General features: G+C 45.7%; 7 protein-coding genes across 7 annotated transcripts; 3 read left to right on the forward strand and 4 right to left on the reverse strand.

Annotated features, from left to right (window-relative positions):
• Positions 1–189: 189 nt before the first annotated feature.
• Positions 190–789, reverse strand: SAMD00019534_114620 (hypothetical protein; the record flags this gene model as incomplete). The annotated part of the gene is made up of 1 exon (XM_012893466.1): positions 190–789. The coding sequence occupies one exon, from the start codon at positions 787–789 to the stop codon at positions 190–192; it is 600 nt and encodes a 199-aa protein (XP_012748920.1).
• A 13-nt stretch (positions 790–802) lies between these two features.
• On the reverse strand, positions 803–3078 carry SAMD00019534_114630 (hypothetical protein; the record flags this gene model as incomplete). Its single annotated transcript, XM_012893467.1, has 2 exons — positions 803–2781; positions 2862–3078. 2 exons carry the CDS (start codon positions 3076–3078, stop codon positions 803–805), a joined length of 2196 nt encoding a protein of 731 aa, XP_012748921.1.
• An 862-nt stretch (positions 3079–3940) lies between these two features.
• On the forward strand, positions 3941–5512 carry SAMD00019534_114640 (hypothetical protein; the record flags this gene model as incomplete). The annotated part of the gene is made up of 1 exon (XM_012893468.1): positions 3941–5512. The coding sequence occupies one exon, from the start codon at positions 3941–3943 to the stop codon at positions 5510–5512; it is 1572 nt and encodes a 523-aa protein (XP_012748922.1).
• Positions 5513–6099: 587 nt separating this feature from the next.
• On the forward strand, positions 6100–8808 carry SAMD00019534_114650 (hypothetical protein; the record flags this gene model as incomplete). Its single annotated transcript, XM_012893469.1, has 2 exons — positions 6100–6285; positions 6403–8808. 2 exons carry the CDS (start codon positions 6100–6102, stop codon positions 8806–8808), a joined length of 2592 nt encoding a protein of 863 aa, XP_012748923.1.
• Positions 8809–8941: 133 nt separating this feature from the next.
• SAMD00019534_114660 (hypothetical protein) lies at positions 8942–11731 on the reverse strand (the record flags this gene model as incomplete). The annotated part of the gene is made up of 2 exons (XM_012893470.1): positions 8942–11389; positions 11471–11731. 2 exons carry the CDS (start codon positions 11729–11731, stop codon positions 8942–8944), a joined length of 2709 nt encoding a protein of 902 aa, XP_012748924.1.
• A 329-nt stretch (positions 11732–12060) lies between these two features.
• On the reverse strand, positions 12061–14571 carry SAMD00019534_114670 (hypothetical protein; the record flags this gene model as incomplete). Its single annotated transcript, XM_012893471.1, has 1 exon — positions 12061–14571. The coding sequence occupies one exon, from the start codon at positions 14569–14571 to the stop codon at positions 12061–12063; it is 2511 nt and encodes an 836-aa protein (XP_012748925.1).
• Positions 14572–15550: 979 nt separating this feature from the next.
• On the forward strand, positions 15551–18283 carry SAMD00019534_114680 (hypothetical protein; the record flags this gene model as incomplete). The annotated part of the gene is made up of 2 exons (XM_012893472.1): positions 15551–15635; positions 15702–18283. The coding sequence occupies 2 exons, from the start codon at positions 15551–15553 to the stop codon at positions 18281–18283; spliced, it is 2667 nt and encodes an 888-aa protein (XP_012748926.1).
• Between the last annotated feature and the right edge of the window lie 805 nt (positions 18284–19088).

Here is a 19088-nt window from a genome sequence, read left to right on the forward strand (position 1 = left end):
TGATCAAAGTATTATACCAGAGTCATATAGGCTCTATCTAATCAATGTACTTCCAACTATAATATCCAACGATCAATAAATATATGTACATCACAATGATATTCTCATTTGACCCAGCGAATTGTATGATTAATCATGATTGATTCGTTCATGATTGTATAACTTTTATTAATATATGTTGTTGGTGTCCTATATTTTAATGGATGATAGTATTGCCTTAACATCACTGATCTTGGGCCGTAAGTCTGGTTTGGCCTTGTTCGCGCAATCCATGATCAGTTGGCGATACTTCTCGGGCGCATCATTGAAGTGTAGATCGGTCCTGAAGTCGGCAATATTGGCTCTCTGTAGCGTTGACTTTGGAATCAACTCGTAGAGTATGCCACTGAGAGAATAGATATCGACCGATTCGGTGTAGACGGCACGGGGATCGTCGCAAACGTTCTTGACCTCAGGGGACATGTAACGTTCTGTTCCAATACAGGTCATTGCGACATTGGAAAAGGTGATGGTGCCATAGTCGCCAAGTGCGATGTGAGTTATCTCCTCGGTATCCTTGTTGTAGTTAATGAAGATATTCTCCAACTTAAGGTCGCGGTGAATGATGTTGTTATTGTGCAGTAGTTCCACGCATGATACCACGTCGATGGCGATGGACAGTGTGTCTTTCCATGTGATGATGTTGCCATTAGTGATCCTGCGATGCAAGTAGTTGAACAGGTCACAGTCGTAGAGTGGATAAACAATCTGCCACTCCATCCTGGTCTCATCTTTGAAGACACCAAGCATTGGGAGCAGGTACTTATGATCCGATCTTGTTGGTGAGGTGGTAGCTGTTGCTCACTTCCTCAAAGAACATGCACTCCGCAATCTCGTATGCTTGTCCTACTGGATTACGATAGGACATGGTCTTGATGGCCACTGGCTCATCCTTGAGTGTGCCCTTGTACACGCGGCCTGTTGCACCACCTCCAATGTCCTCGTCGATCACTGGTATGTATGATGGGTCCATCAGTTTGGTGAGCGCGGACAAGGCCTCAGCCTCGACCCTTCCAAACCTGGTCCTCATCTCTGACATGTTGCTCAATGAATCCAGCTTCTCGTACATCAACCTAAGTTGCTCCTGTCGTGCAGCAAGATCCCCCTGGATAGAGTTGATCTTGTTGTTGATTGTCTCGGCCAGTTTGGCGCTCATCTCCTTTGGCATGCTCCTGACCTGCACTCGCATCTCGTTGAATATTTTGTTGGTCAGCTCTACCTTGAAGCCATCATCAATCTTTCGAATGACATCAACAATCGATGCAACGATCACTGAGATCACTGAAGGGATGATTCCAACCACTGACAGGCAGACAAGTACCAGGATGACGGGATGCTTTGTGGCAGTCTTCAAGAGGTTGGACAAGTTTGTCGGTGTGATGTTCTTGTACACTATTGATTTGCTAGAGGTCCTGTGATTGAAGCCGGCCACGAATGACTGTTGGAGGACGTCCAGGAGCAACTCATTCTTAAACATATCGGGCCGGTCAAAGACCAGGTTCATCGACTTCTCCACCGCGTTGTTGATGAGCGACTGGAGAATGTTAGTGAAGGGATCCAGGACATTCAATTGGAACCATGGCGAGAACTCTTTCATGAACAACTCGGTATAATTTTTGGAATTGCTCCTTGAGAGTCCTTCGAAGTCTGGGTGCACTATTGATCTGGCCTTGGCGAGTGACTGGTTGTAGAGGTCGTGCTCGACCAAGAAATCTTCGAAATTCTGCTCCATGCTCAACAAGATTGTGTCCATCAAAGTTAAGAGGTTAACTCTAAGGATCTCTAGTGCCTCATTGCCATTGTTGAGCCAGGTATTATTGACAACGTTGACAATTGTCTTTGATCGAATGGTGCTGTAGCTGCGGAAGAATGAGTTGCACGCATCAGCAATTCGCTTGTAGGCCGTGGCATATCGACGTTGCTGCTGTGACACGATCCAAGTGGCCAGTCGCTCGATGAAGCGGTTGAAGATCAAGACCGCATCATCGCTGCCTCCTTCAAGAAACTCCAATGTGTTGACCAGCGAGTATGTATAGTCTTTGAAGGCAATCTCCTTGTTCGCATCGTTCAGATGTTGAGTTCTTTTGGGCAGGTTTCCCGACCGCGCCTTCTCCTCTTTTGGGATAGTATCGGCCAACAACTCATCAATGCTGATTCCATGGTCATATATCAACGAGAATGACTCGAACTTGGTGTTTGCAAAGAATGTCCTGGATGTGTTCCCCAGCCCAATATCGGTGACCAAACTTTGAAGCATGTCGTCATAGGCATTGATCTCCTCAGTCGAGAATGCTGGATTTGGGAAACAGAAGACCATACCATGCGGGTTGATATGTCTGAGGAAGGACTGGCGCAGCCTCTTTATGCACTCCAAGTCTGTTCTACTTTGGCCTGGTATGTCATATATCTCCACTCCACCCTCAAGCAATGGGATTGGATACTCGATGACAACTATCTGTTGTACGGCCTCCTCTAGCTGAGCCCCACCCTGTGGCATTTGGGTACGGCTAAGGTGCTGGTTCAGTATATTCCTCAATGACTGTGGTGTTAGATATTGTGAAAGCGAGATCTGTCCATCTTGAATCGGATCCAAACTGGATGTCTCTGTGTTGAGACGACAGAAGTAAAGCTTGGCTTCAACCAACCTGGCATAACGAATGACACAGATCCTAGCTGTTGTGTGTCCAGATGAATTGGGCAATGGTAAGCCACCCAGAAGTGTCCTGATCAGAGTTGACTTGCCTACAACATGAGAGATTGAGTAATTAGTTAGTACATGATTGATTGAATGATTGATAGAGTTGAATGAGACTAATACATACCAGCATTGGTTGCACCACAGAAGCCAATCTTTACATTTGGACCTTTGGTGATCCTTCTGATCAGGTCTTTACTCTCTTTGAACAACAGTGTTTCTAGTTCTTCGCTGTCCAATGACCTGATGTATTCAAGTTCGAGATTGGTAAAATCAGTGGAACATGTCCTTACACGATCTTGGTCCAACCTCAAAGTTGAAAGACATCTCTGCAACAACTCCATATGGCCCGCCTGTGCATTACCATCAAACAAATGTTTGATGAACTCTTGAGGTCCAACCTCTGTGATTGAATCATAGAATGATACAAATTCATTATTATTGTTTTTGTTATTGTTATTGTCATCGTTGATATTATTGTTATTATTATTGTTGTCGTTGTTGTTGTTGTTGTTGTGGTCAGGTATCATTTTTGATTGATTTTAATGATGTTATGTAGTAGTATATGTTGTAGTTATACAAGTAAATGAATGATACAAATGGGCAGAATGAATAAGAGCAGATTATTCATTCATTCATCCAACAGACAGTTAGTCTACTAATACACTTTGCCTCACTCACACACAACAAAGGCAACTTGCAAAGATAATTTTACAACACGCCACCAATGAAACTGGAAATCCAAGTTTACAAAACTCCTTTATCCGGGTCTTGATCACTTTTATAACCCCCCAGAACAAGTATCTGATCATTCCTCGCTATCCAGGGTTTAAGCAATTTCTTAAACAAATAAATATCTCTTTATTTGGATATTAATAATGAACTTCGATCAATTAGGATTAGTCAAAGCAATCTGAGTTCCCAAGTTGAATGATTAGAGGATGTGTGGTGTGAGTGGCCGAATGAGGGAAGATATGTAGGAGATAGGTTTAAACTTCTTCTTTCCGTTGTTGTTTGAGTTTGAGGTGTAGGGTTATGTTTGTGTGTGTCCTATCCATAGCCATCATTCTTCTTCAACAACAAACATCCATTAAATAATAATAATCTATCTGATCTTAATTAAAATGAATACAAAATCATTTATACATTGTAATACAGATTATAGATGTACTCCACCATCACCAACAACTACAACAACAGTGGGGGATGATACAAAGGATTGCCTTCCTCTACACACGACAGACCGACTACATACTCGGACATCTCGCCGAGGAGTGTTGGGACATGTCTTCAAAGATACAAAAGGTGCAACTAATCATCAACAAGATTGATAACATCAACAAGGTCATGAGAGAGTCCGATGAGTTGTTGGACCACTTTGTCTCAATCATCTCGGTCTCGTTAAACAAGCTGATCAGGACCATCCCCAATCTCATCAAGCGAGACATCATCTCCAATCAAGAGGTCATCACAACGTTCTTGGCGACACTGGACTACAAGAAGGAGAAGGAGGTGCAGGCACAGATTGTCAAGTTCATCGATCAATCAATCATTACTAAGTGTTTGGCGTTACAGCAGGAGTTGGTCGACTCAGCAATCAGCATCATCCCGATTACTTTGCTCGGTGAGGATGATCCAGTCAACATGACGTTGAAGTACACTATTAAGGTCTTTGAAAAGACCATGAAGATCAAGTTCATCAGACTGCTCTCGTTCGACATCATCGAGGCCATCACCAACAACCTAAACAAAGGATTGTCAAAGTACTTTGTCAATGCCAAGTCATCACCATCTTGTGCCGAGGATTACAAGACATTGATTGATCAGTATGCCGACTCAATCATTGGCAACTCTGCCGACATTGAGAAGGAGATTGACCGTGTCAACAAGGGCTACTTCAATCTCTTAAAGAGCTACCACACAATGCAACACGAGGACCTCAGGTCCAACTCTGCCAACACATTCGTGTCGTTGATCAACACTAGTGTCGATCGATACAACACACTCTACCTCGAGACACTAACCCTGCACTGCAAGCTGCGGTTCCCATTCGACGAAATCAAAGTGGACAGGAATAAGTCATACGCACAGGGCATGATGGGACCGGTACACTATGGCAACTTTAGGAAACAATCATTCTTCTTCCAGATCGTGACGCCCAAGAACGACAAGGAGATGCAGACCGAGTTTCTCAAGCAGGTAAAGGCCACCAACGTGTCAAAGATGGGTGTGCTGCCATTGCAAGCCATCTTCCAACGCAAGGATGGCGCTCACGACGAGTGGTGGCTCGTGTACAAACAGTTCAGTCCCATGCTCAAGTACCTCAAGGAGAGCATCAATATGATCACACTCAACGAGTCTGTGGAAATGATGACCCAGGTCGTCAAGGCCGTGGCCAACACCCAATCCCTCGCGATGAAGCATGTCCATCTCAGATTGGAGTACATCTACATCGATACCAGTACGACCAAGTTGTATGTGGCGATGTTTGGCGAAGTCGACAAGAACAAGGCCAAGTCGGTGGACCCTGATCCCTACGACATCAAATGTCTGGGCAAGGTGATATGGGAGTTGCTGCCACGAGACTTTATTCGACGATTCAAGATCGTCAGATTTGATTTCCCAAAGAAGCCACATGGTACACTTGACAAGAAGATACCAGTGGAGCATCAAGATGCTATCGTTGAACTAATCCAAGTATGTTTTGATCAAAAGACTGATCAAGTATATCCAAAGTTGGATCAACTTGTTAACCAAGTAAATCTTGATAATGTTTGATTGATTGATTGATCACTGGTGCTGAAGTGATTGGTTGGACTTCGACACAAAGTCAATGCTGTACTGGTGCATCGGAGTTAAAGCTCAGGAGTGATTGATTGTGTGTGAGTGTGTTTTGATCAAGCCCACAAGCAAAAAATTGATCAGATGCTTGTCCACTTACTTTTTCGAGTTGACAAACATCTTTTGCCAAGTTGGAATCAAAGATATCCGTGTGTGTCTAACCATCAAACAACAGCAACAGAGTTTAATTTGTGAGGGCAAGAGTGTTTCTCAATCTCCAACATTCATTCATTCATTCTCACACAAGTGAGAAGAGAAAGGGCAGGATGGATGATATTGTTTGAGTTGAAGAGTTGAGTTGAAACAACAACTCAATGAGGCAAAGTTGGACCTCATACTTTCGCACTCACCATCACTCCCTCACTCAATCATTCAATCAACCTACTACTTATTAATTATAACAACAACATATAACATATAACAGATAGAAAGATAGAATGAATGTAAACTCATATATAAACAAAGATTATTATGTTGATAACCTACCGGTGGAGGTGGAGAACATTGATGAACCACTTCAAAAGATGGTAGAGACATTAAAGTTGTTTGATGTGTATAGGAAGAAGTGTCATGAGAAGGCAAATGAATTGACAGCATGTCACTCTCAACTCAGTGATGTAGTCGATACCAAATCATCATGTATATCATTCGCCAAAGAGAACTGTTCAAAGATTAGAATAGTTCTCTCTGGTCCAACTCATTCTGGAAAGGTATGTTATGTTATTATGTTGTCGACATGTAGTGAGGTGATCGATCAAGACACTAACATTGACTCCAATCATTCAATCACAATCAATCGATCAATAAATCAATCAACAAACATTTAGTCAACATTGACGAACACATTGCTAGGATGTCAACTGATGCCATCAGGTGCTGGTCACACGAGTGGAAGGATATGCATTATGGCTTACTCGAAAAAGATCAGAATCAAGTTCTATACAATCATACTTCCTTATGACAAGGAGCCCGGCATGTTGAAACGCATCGACAATGAGACCATCACATTGGAATCGAAGGAGTTCAATGCAGAGACAAAGAAGAAACTATTGTTGCTGATGAAAGAGTCACTTGGACGAACAGCGGAGATCGACAACGACCCAGAGAAGTTCGAGAGGTGGGCCAGAAAGATTGTGAAGGTCAAGTTCCCGTCACCACTGCTCGAGACTGGCATTGAGATCGTCGATGTGCCAGGCTTCAGTGTGTCGGACAGTTCATCACTGCTCCCTATACGTACGGACTTCTTCAAGGTGTACAATCCCAACGGAGTTATCTTTTGCTACAACAACACGGCCGTCTCGGATGGTGAGGTGTTGGCTCTCCCTGACCTGATGAAATCACTGCCCAAGGACTGGACCGCCAAGGAGTCGGTCTTCTTTGCCAACACCAAAACGTCAAAGAGCGAGGTGGCTGTCAACAACGGCATGGACCCTCTAGATGAGGTTCCCCTCGAGTACATACACACCCACATGGCAGACAGCCTTAACAAGCTCAAAGGCTCGAGTTTCAATGACGCCACCAACCGCATGTGCATTCACGAGCGGCGATTCGCAATGGTCAATGCAATGGAGTTCGCAAAATCCCCAAAGTCCGTCGAGAACAGATTCATCTTCCAGCATTTCATCAATCGGCTCGTCAGATGGATGGGCGGATTGATCCAGAGACAGTGCGACATGGTCCTGACGCTGCTCGAGCTAGAGTGTCTGTTCATGACCATCAAGATCGAGTCGGTCCAGTCATACATCAGCAACATCGTGGACTTTAACACCTTGCTCAAAGAGTCCGACCAGTTGTCCATTGACTTTGCGGCCGTCGTCATCGTCACAATGATCAAGGTGATCGAGACCATTCCCGCCCTGGTGAAGAGGGCCTTTGACCACAACCAGGAGCGTATCAAGGACTTCCAGCAGACCGTCAACAAGCTGGCACAGAACGACATCTCGTTCCGTCTGCTCGCCGTCGAGTTCCTCTTTGAGCAGGTGATTAAGAAGGTGATCAAGCTGATCGAGGAAGTCACAGCCACGGCCATCAGCGGGCTTACCAAGAAATACTTTGAGAAGGGTGACTTTGTCAACCTGATCATGCGAGGTACGATGGAGGACATGGAGAGTGCTCTCAAGTCGTCCTTCCCCACCCTTCTGTCAACCGCTCTCTCTGGGGCCATCAGCTCATCGATATTCGAAGGCTTCCTGCTCTACTTCACAGTACCCACAGGCAAGGCCAAGGCCGAGAGCAAGATGGACCTCAAGACACTGGTCGAGAAGTATCCCGAGTCGATCAGTACGAAAACACTGGAGAAGGACATCGTCCAGGCTGTGATCACTCAGTTCAAGATGTTCAAAACCTTCCAAATGCTGCAGCACGACCGACTGCGACTGTTGATCAAGTCATCCAACCTATTACCGGCGCACATCACCACCTGCCTCAACAGCTACCACACACTCTACCTGGAGGTGCTCGCCCTCAACTGCAACGTGCACTTCCCCTTTAAAGGTCTGCATGTTGATCGATCCAAGGTTGTGGCTATTGGTGATATTGGATCGTTGTACTCTGGATCACTCAAAACAAATTCATTCCTGGTCCAAGTCGTCGAGCCCAAGAAGAGCGACACGATACATCGCAAGTTGTTGTGGCAGGCCAAACTGTCAAATCATGTGCCCAAGGAGGTACCGATGGTGCCTCTACAAGCAGTCTTTCAACAACGTGTACAGAGAGATGATGGCGCTGACGACGATGTGGAATGGCTGCTGGCGTTCAAGGAGTACAGCCCAATGGTACCTTACCTCAAGGAGCACATCTCCATGCTAACTCCGCTCCAGTCGTTGACGATGATCACTCAGTTGGTCAAAGCACTGGCGTATATACATGACGAAGGTATCACACACGAGAATGTCAAGTTGGAGTTCATCTACATCAATCCAGAAACCAAGGATGTGTACCTCTCGATGTTTGGAGATGTGAGTGGAATAGACCAAGTTAGGACAACGAACTATCCAAAGGCATCGCTCGACTTGGAGGCACTGGGTGTGGTCATATGCGAGTTGTTGCCAAAGCCAACACTTAAGAGATTCACAGTTGATCAGGTATCCGCCAATCCCAACAGCACAATCGATAAGCTGGTACCAATGAAGCATCATGTTGCGCTGGCGACGTTTGTTCAACATTGCTTCAACAAACAAGCCACTATCAAGGACATCACATCAAAGTTGGAGGAACTCATCAAACATCTGTAGTCCTTCGTTGTACAACCATTCATTCATTCATTTAATCAATCAATTATGATAGCCTCTGGAGCTACTGTTCCAACTGTCTTGGAATGTAAATAAAGGAGGGACATACACTTCTTAGGATTCCCAATCAAACAAACTAAGTTTTATTGATACTTGTTGTCCATTCTGATATAAGTTTGTTAATGTCTTCAAGTTTGGAGAAGACGTCTTTGATCGTCATGTCATGGTTGAAACATAGTATGATCAACTCTATCAATGGCTCTCTTAACAATGTTGGTATCATCATGTTGTCCTTGATATCACGCATGCCCATCTCCTTACAATGCACCTCACCGACCTTGTATCTCTGCAGGTTCTCCTTTGGCAACAACTCTAATATTACAATACCCAGATCCTCCAAGTCTGTTGACTTTGACAGCTTCGTTGGGTCACCATTCACTAACTGCTCACAATGATTACCAAACATTGATAGGTAGATGTCGTTTGTCTCAGTGTCTATGTACATGAATTCCAGACTGAAAAACTCATGGATGATGAATCTAAAGACGAAAACGCCACTGTGCAGGAATTCCAATGCTTTGACCAGACGAGTGATCATCGCCAATGATTGGACCAATGTCAACTTTGATATGTTCTTCATGAGGTAGGGCTTCAATGGTTCACACTTCTTATACACTAACAACCGGTTCGAATTGGCTCCATCGCCATCCTCGTGGAAGACAGCGAGTAGTGGCAACATTGGGACTTCGGTGTTGGCACCCTTGCCAAGTTGAAGGAACCATGTTACCTTGGACAAGTTTTGTTGGACGTCCAGAGTGGGCTGTATGACTTGGACATAGAATGATTGGTCGCGGAATGTACCATTGTACACTGGGCCGAGGTCGCTGTATCCCATGACTTTGGAGCGATCCACTTCAATGCTGTCGAATGGGAAGTGTAACCTGGTTGTGCTAGCCAATGTATCATAATAAAGTGATCGGTACTGTTCCTTTGTGTTGTCAATGTTATGAAGAGAGTCTGAGGAAATGGTCAACCGCTGTCGCAGTCGAGTGTATACAGTGTTGCGTATGTTCTTGACCATTTCTATCTGATCGGACATGTCACTGTTCACTTGTTCAGCCAGCTTGACTACGAGTGACGGCTTGGGATACTTGGCCACCTGGCCCTTGAGGTCTCGCAGGAGCACTGGGACCTTGAAGTGGCGAATGTAGCTTTTGTATATGTTTGAGCTGATGATGCCCATGAAGGCCTTGGACAGGATCGATTTGAATGGTGCCGAGTAGTACCATTCAATTTGATCGAGTGTGTCCTTGATCAGCTTGACCGAGAAGTCTTGATCGTGGCCCAACAGCAATGAGTTGGTGGCTGTGTCCACCACATTGGAGACACGCTCGCCTACCTGTTTGATCAACTTCTCCATCACATCCTCAAAGAACTGTCGCATGGCCATCTTGAATTTTTGTGACTTGTCATTGACGATGCTGACCTTGTCGATCGTCTGTTCAATCTCTAGGATGCGATCATAGTTGGCTGTCTCGGTCATAGCTACCTTGATATCCTCTGGTATCCTCTCGATCACCTCCTTCATACCATTGTGAAGTAGTACGTGATAAAGTTTGTCGAGCAAGATATCAGTGGTCTCGAATAGAACCTCAAGCTTCATGTCCTTGCCAATGTACAGATGAAGAGTGTCCACCTTTAGGAACATTGAGTGGCACTCGAGCTCTACGAACTTGAGCAACAGCTCGCCTTGCAGCTGGTAAAGCCTGGCCAGCCATCTGATCAATCGATCGACAAACTGATTGAATATGTACTTGTTCTCTCCAGACTTTGATGGCCTGAGGTAGTCAGTGGCGTTGACAATAGTGAACCGACGTGCGTCAATGGACATCGATGAATCCTTGAGACTAGACGACTTGAGCTTGTCGTAGCTTTCGTTTGTGTGGCTGTGTATCAACTCGAGTGGAACCTCATCGCTTGGGTCAATGCTGTTGTTGAGTGCCACCTCACTCTTTGAAGTCTTGGTGTTTACAAAGAAAATGAACTCCTTGGTCGGCGTCCAGATAGAAGGCAATGACTTGTGTAGATCCTTCACGGCCATCACCTCTGCGTCCGAGAAGGCGTTGGCATAGCAGAAGAGGACGCCAGTGGGGTGGCAGACATTGAAGAACTTATTGCGAATGGTGAAGAGTGACGAGTCGTCGGCCACGCTGAAGCCTGGCAGATCAATGATCTCCAAGCCAGTCTCGAGCAGTGTTGAGGGGAACTCGACTCTCACAATCTTGCTGGCCCACTCCTCGAATGCGACTGGGTCTTTATCGATGCCCTCTGGTCGCGCCAGGTGTTTCCTCATCAAGGCCTGCAACTCCTTCTTTGTCTCCAAGTTGAACTCTTTCGACTCGATTGTCACTGTCTGGCTGTGTATACATTCTAGCATGCTTGGTTGCTTGTGCTTTGCAGGTATGATTGTGAAGAACCTGATCCTAATCAAATGTGAGTGAGCCAAGATGCATATCCTTCCACTCGTGTGGCCGCCACCCGAAGGCATCAGCTGATATGCTAACATTGTATTGATCAATGTTGACTATCATATGATTGATTGATTGAATGAGTGAGTAAGTGAACGATCCAAGCCGATCGGAAGTCAATCGTTCATCATACATACCTTTCCAGAATGAGTTGGTCCGTAGAGTGCCAGCTTGATGTTTGAGTTGTCTTTGGTGAGTGTGTCCAATGATGATTTTGTTGTAGATTTGGCTAGATCACTTGTGAGTGATTGAGACTTGGCCACATCACTGACGAGTGAGTGGCACTTGGACAATGCCTTGATCTTCTTGTTACACTCCTTCTTATGTACACTAAATATCTTTAGAGACTCTGACAATCTCTTCAGTGGGTCCTTAACATCCTCAATCTCATTAGGCATACTCTTAATGTAGCAATCATAGTCGAACATCCATGATGTATTCATCTTATTATTTGTTGATTGTGATTGATTGATGAAGTAATGGGATGGATTGATATGATTGGTTGTTTCAACTTTGATCAACTAGTTTGAGTTTCGAAGTGAGGCAACTTCCAGGGTTGGGTTACCCTCTCAAAGCAAGTTTTGGTCACTTGATAACTTAATCTTTTGAATTGATCAATCTTCTGTCGGTCCTACCACTCACTCTCTCAATCACTCACCAATCAATCTATTCATTCCAATGTACTTCTTTGAAGGTAGACTAACTAGATCATTGATAATATGATTTATTATTGATTGGGATTTGGTAACATTGTTGTGTCTTTTTTGATTCTTAGGGTCAGTTCGTCAATGATCTGGTCAATGTTCATTGTCATATCGTCCACCCTGTTGTACAGATTGTCGAAGCTATCGTAGGACTGTAACACTATCTCCGATATGTACTTCAATATATGTGCATAGCCGCGTAGATCAGGTCTAGTGCTTTGATTCTTCAATGTAGATCCAATGTTTCCAAGCCTGGTTGTGGCCACCTGCTCGCCAACTACCACAAAGACGTTCTCCACACTCACATCGTTGTGCGAGAAACCATAGTCGGTGATGCCCTTGATGGCTATGGCGATCTGGCGCCACAGTACCAAGACCTGCATGTCGGAAATGGTGCCAACTGATCCAATGAATTCCTTGAGTGGCACTCCAATTCTTTTGTAGATCAGTTGAATGTGTTCAGTGTTCCACTGCACGGCAATTAGGGGCAAAAGGTTGACACTCCTGGCCACTAGCTGTGGTGTGTAGTAGGCCTCCTCAAAGAAGGCCAAGTGAGATTGAGAGATGCCAGAGATCACTGGTAGGTGGGAGCATCGCTTGATAAAGACTGGATCGCCACCAAACACACCAGTGTATGTCATACCCGATGGTCCATAAGCTATAATGTTGTCCGACACGCCGGCCAGTTCATCGAATGGGTTGTTCAGTTTGAACATGTTGGCCATCACCTCCACGTGCAGCCGTCCGACGTTGAGTTGGAGAACGGCAAAGTGAGTTCGGGCATTCAGTGCGCGCAACTTGTTTAGGAATAGGTTCCAGACTGAGGCACGTACATTCAGATTGCGCTTGTAGTCGTCGAACGTTTGATTTGCTATCGTAGCAAGTGTCTTGGTGTCGGGCGATTGGCCAAACAATTTGAGTATCTTCCCCATTGTCCGCATTTTGAACAGTATATCAATTGGCTTCTTGTCGGTGAACACCTTTGCTAGCATGTTCTTCTTGTTCTCAATACCTTTGTGCTGAAGCCTCATAGACTTGGAGAGTGAATCATACAGTTTGCTCTTGAGTTCATTGATCACACCTTCCAATGTCCACTCATTGAACAACTCCTTCAGGTACAGGCTGTTTGTTGAATTGATGGCGGAGTAGCAAACGGTAGAAAGTTCCTTGCACAGCTCATCCAGGACTGGAATGGTAATGTGATTGACGAACCAAGGTGCAACTTTGGCCTTGAATGCGCCGATCGCCTCAAGCTTGGCACTGTTGACCTGGTATGCGCCATCGTACTGCTCCAAGACTGTGTTGCCAGCGTAGATCATGGCCTCGTCATTGACTGCTCTGCATTGCTTCTCGAATAGATCGGGCAACCACTTGATTGAATCCTCAAAGTATGCTTGGATGTCCTTGAGTAGATCCTGAAGTTTTTCGGCAAGGTCCCAACCAGGGGGTGGCATGTCGTTCTTGTTGTTCATAAACCTTGAGTAGAAGGTCACACACAGTGAGATGAGTTCGTCCAGCACAAAGTTGACGCGCGCATGTCTGACGGTGATGGTCCATTTGGTGAGTCGCTCGATGAATCTTGAAAAGAGTACCTTGCTGCATTGCTTTGACACAACGCGCAGGTAGTCCATGGAGTTGACAATTGAGAACCGAGTGTCATGTGTAGTTTGCAATAATGATCGTTGCCTCAGCTGTTTGAAGATAGTTCTCTCCTCGCTCAGAAGTAGCTCGTCGGTCACGTCGTTGATGTCCTCCATATTGTAGTTGCTCTTGATCGCGGCCACATTGAACTTGGTGTTAGCAAAGAAGACATGCTCATTCAGGTTAAACTTAACAACCAACGATGCCAGCGCTCTGAGCTCCTCATAGGAGAACACCTCGTGGTCAGAGAATGCTGGATTGGCGTAGCAAAAGACAACGGCGTGGGGCTGGAGCATAGTGAAGAAGTTGGCTCGGACAATGGACAGAGATGGATGCTCGTCTTTTTCAAAGCCTGGGATGTCATACACCTCGAGTCCGCCCCCGAGCATTGGGAATGGGTACCTGATCACCACAACCTTCTGGACCCATTCCTCGATGTACTCGGCGTCAACGCTCTCGCTTGCTCCGTTCTCCTTTGACATACGACATAGTTTATGAGCTAGTTTGGTCGCTTCCTTTTGATTGGGCGCGTCTGCAAGTTTGATGGGGGGCTCGTGTATTGGTAGCAGTCCATTCACCGAGATCCTGTGCATGGTGATGTTGGCGTCGGCCAGTGGTGCATAGCGAAGTATGGTGATACGAGACATTGAAAAGCCCGCCCCAGTTGGCAGTAGCGTACCCAGTAACGTGTTGATCAGCGTTGTCTTGCCCGCGCCCAGAGCACCGAGGAATGCCAACTTCATTGTTGCAGCACCCTCAGCAAATGATAGCACTCTATTCGATCGTTCATCTGACAACAGTGTATCCATTATATCCAGAGGTTTCTCATCTTTGAAGTTGACATCGGTGCGAATGGCATTGAATGTTGTATCGAGATGTTGAAAGACAGACATCTGCTGTGTCAGTTTAGTTAAGGCCACATGAGCATTTGACCAATGAGTGGCCTTATCATCATGATATATTGTTGGTGAGTTGATAAAGGAGTCATAATCAAACTGTTTAATGTACAACTTTGATTGTTTGATTGTTTGATCGATTGTGTTCATTGCTGGTGATCGACTAATTGATTGTTTGTTTGTTTGATCGAATGAATGATTGACTGTCTGTGTCTTTGTTTGTAGTATGTATCTATCTAACTAAATATTACTATGTACATTTAATTACAAGGTTGATTCTTTGTACATCTAGTGAAGTGTTATGTTGTTGGGGCAAGCATTAGAAGGGATCTCGCTGGCCTTGCAGTGTTGGTTGAGGCCTTGTTAATCACCCACATACACTCTCATTCAAGTTGCCTAAACTTGGAATTCCAGTTTCTTGCACACAACTCTTGATAAAGAGTTTAAACTTTCAAAGTGTAACAAAGACACACAACCAATGAATGAATCAGCGACCCATCAGAACAGAAATGAATAATATCTCTTCTTTGCCCATCCCGCGGGTCTTTCTACTGAGCAAGCAAAATGAGGCAAGATACAATCACCAATATCTTGTATGCGCACTCAAGAGTCTGAGTTGTAAATTAAGAATAAGCACTCATTCATTGACACATTGGTCTGTCTATCAGTCAGCTCCAACATCTAGATCTTATCATTCAATCTTTCAATCAATCATCCAACAAATATATATTCAACATAAATAACAATGATACCAAACAATTCTGAATGGAAAGGACCATCATTCTATGAATCAATCACTGAACTTGGTCCAGAACCATTCATAACGCATGTTACGGCATCAACAAAACCTGAGGAGTTGTTGGCCACATGTCTTGCAAAGTTGAAAGACAACCAAGACAAGATAAAACAATGTGCCAATGACTTCTACAAACTTGAGGCTGAATATCTCAAGGTCATTGACTCCAAAGATCAATTAATGTTCAAGGAGAGCAGAGAACTGATCAGCAGAATCACCGATGATTCATTCGTCAAGATTGCCTTGTGTGGTGCGACTTGTGCTGGTAAGTAATGGCGATGATGATGATGGTATGCCAATCATTCATTCATACTAACTACTCGACACAAAGGCAAGTCCACATTGCTCAGTCTTCTCTTGGACAGGTTGCCATTGCCCAGTGGCAAAGGCCACACCACAGCCCGCATCTGTATCATTCGCTATGCAGAGTTGAAGGATGCCAAGATCAGTCTGTGTCGTCTCAACCAGGCCACTTCCAAGTTGGAGCCCATTCCCAATGGAGAGGCTGCCTCGTTGGCTCAGTACAAGACAACCAGAGAGCTGAAGCCCGTCCTCGACAAGTTCTTGCGCCGAGAGAACTTCCCAAATGAGAAGTTCGAGGAGATCGTCACTCAGATCGTCCTCATCCAGTATCCAATCAAACTGCTCAAGGGTGGAGTCGAGATCTACGATATCCCAGGCTACAGTTCAGAGGACAAGGATTGCCTCAGAGAGCTGCGCCAGTCATTCTTGAAGCATGTCAATCCACACGGACTGATCTTCTGTTTCCCAAACCCAGCCTTCTCCACAGAGGAGATCAACGCATATGATGACCTGCTCAAAGGAATGGGCACCGACGTCGAGCTGAGGACCACATCGAGGACATTCTTTGCCAACACCAAATTCGAGATGTTCTCATTCGCTTACGACCAAGGCTTTACGCTTGAGGAGCTTGAGGATCAGCCAGACAAGGTGCAGGAGGAGGAGAAGAAGAGATCCGAGAACCTTCCCAAGAGGAGTCAACACCTCTCCGAGGAGAACAAGAACGTTGCACTCGAAGGATACACATACGCGCTGGTCAATTCAGTTGAGTACCTTGAGGGTGGTGGCCAGCTGATCTTCCATCGATTCCTGGAACGATTGTCAACTTGGATTGTTGGCCAGCAACAACGTCGATACGCCACAGCCTACATGCGCATTGCCCAAGCCAGCAGTTCATTCTTCAGCAGCTACAATACCATCCGCTCAAATACCATCGACAAAATTCTCAAGGAGACATGGTTGGTCGAAGGCAACAAGTTTCTGGACAAGCTGGGTGGAACTCTCCATGCACAGCTTACGCACTTTCTCCTTAGCGTCGATGATCACTTCCAAGTGTTCATGGACAGGAACAATCTATACAACGAGGCACTCAAGAAGGCCAAGTCGATCAAGATCCAAGAGTACGATGGACGATCAAGGTTGTGCGCTGGTGAGGCTTCTGGTGCCTTCAAGGAGGCCTTCTCACCATGGTTCAACAAGAATGTTCTGGAGGCCTTTTCCAATTACCTCCAAGGAGTTATTGAATCGGCAGTGCAACAGACACTTAGCAACATCTTTGGCAGGGACGACGTGTTTGAGAACGAGCTGCTCAACGATGTGCTGAAGCAGAACTTTGTTGCCGGCTTCAGGTCCAAGATCTCCAACGACAAGGTCCTCTACAACAGGATCACACCGACCATCGTGTCCAACTTGTTGATGACTGCCTCCGACCATCCCTTGCTGTCAGCGCTGTCTTTGGTCATGGGCGTGGGCGTCATTGCCACGTTGTTTACCCTGATGATCGCCGCGCCAATCATTGACTCTTTCCGAAAGATCGACGATGACTTCAAGGAGAAGTTGACCAAGCGTCTGTTTGTTGAGATCAAGAGCCAGGTGAAAGACCTGCCAAGGAATCTTTTCGTGGAGCAAGTCGTCAGCACACAGAAGGTCATCGAATCACTCAAGGGCAACCTGATTGTGCGCCAAATCCAACTACTCAAGATGGCACAAAAGCTGGACAATATGCGTGAGATGGCGACTACACGTACAAAGTTTGGCAAGGTGGAGGCCGAGGCACTGTCCGCGCTCACCAGTCTGATGAACCCATCATACAAGCCGGTGATCTCGCTCGAAGACATTGGCGGCGGGGCAACCGGTCGCGTCTACAAGGGTACGCTCATGGGAAAACCGGTGGCCATCAAGACCCTGTCCTACGCCGATCCCAATGGCGAGGCCTTTGAGATGGCAGAGTCGATGTTCTTTGAGGAGGTGAACAACAGCCATCATCTCACAGCCAACATCACCAACCTCAAGTACCTGCTTCCACTGCTGGGCGTCTTCAAGGACGAGGTCAGGAAGGAATGGCAGATCGTCTACCCACTCTACGACTGTGACCTGTTCACCTACATCAAGCGCAGTATTCCGCATCTCAGCTTTAAGCAGTCACTGAACATCGCCATCGACGTGGCGTCCTGCATCGAACTGCTTCATCGCAACAAAATCATTCACCGTGATCTCAAACTGGAGAACATCTTCATCAACTACAACAAACAGACCGAGGAGATCACTCACATTGCGCTGGGTGACTATGGCACCATCACCTTTACAAGCATTGCGACAACAGTCGTTGGCACCGTACTCTATGCAGCGCCCGAGGTCAAGAGGGGCATGATGTACACGGAGAAGGTGGATATCTATTCACTCAGTGGTTTGCTATTTGAGTTGTTGCCAAAGCCAACGTTCCAACGAGCCAACATCGAGGCGTTCAAGTCTGTGCTGCCTGTTGCACCAATGAAGGGTGTGCCAGAAGAGTACCAACAACTACTTGTCGAATGCTCGGAACCAGACCCTGATCAGCGACCAACCATAGATCTTGTCAAGCAGAGACTGATAGCACTTTCAAGAAAGTACTAAACAAGATGTATAAATATGCAGATTGAATTTGTTTGATTGACTGATTAATCATTCGTTCGTCGATGTGTGTGCTTGTGTGTAAAGTAGTGGACCCCAGGTAGATGTCATTTGTTTCAAATTATTCTATTTATTATTAAATTTTGTTTTCAAGCAAATACTCTTGCAATTTGTCATTGTTAAGTGACTTTGAAGCAGCCACAATTATCACTCCCCACCAACGACGACCATGGTTGTCTTTGGTCACTGCTCTTATGCCCTTGTATCTCGGATCAATTGGGATCACAAGTATGTGTTGGTTAGACTTGGGGATGGCAATATGATCCATCTCATGTTGGTCAACTATGCCTTCCAAACAGTCCCTGGTAACATTGTTAGTTGACAGGCTCACCTCTACAGTATCCTTCTTATCACCAAGGACAGCTTGGACCACCTTAAAGTTGGCATAGGGAAAACAATAATGGATCTTGACAATACCAGGGCAACCAGTCACTCCAGAAAGATGGTGGAAGGGGTGGATGGTGAGAGAGGCAATTGATTGGGTGACCTCTGCCAATGGATCCATATCATAATCATCATATATGTTCTCCTCACTCCTTCTGAACTTGAGAGGGGGTGACGCAGGGGTATCATCATCAATCACTAGAGCAGGTTGGGGGGCACGTCGAGCTTGGCGAGGAATACGTACGAGCACAGGTTCATGTGCAGGTGCAGGAGCAGGTACAGGAGCAGGTGCAGGAGCAGGTGCAGGAGCAGGTGCAGGAGCAGGAGCAGGAGCAGGAGCAGGAGCAGGTGCAGGAGCAGGTTC

This window comes from Acytostelium subglobosum (assembly GCF_000787575.1).
Source record: "Acytostelium subglobosum LB1 DNA, scaffold: scaffold32, whole genome shotgun sequence".
Taxonomy (NCBI): domain Eukaryota; phylum Evosea; class Eumycetozoa; order Acytosteliales; family Acytosteliaceae; genus Acytostelium; species Acytostelium subglobosum.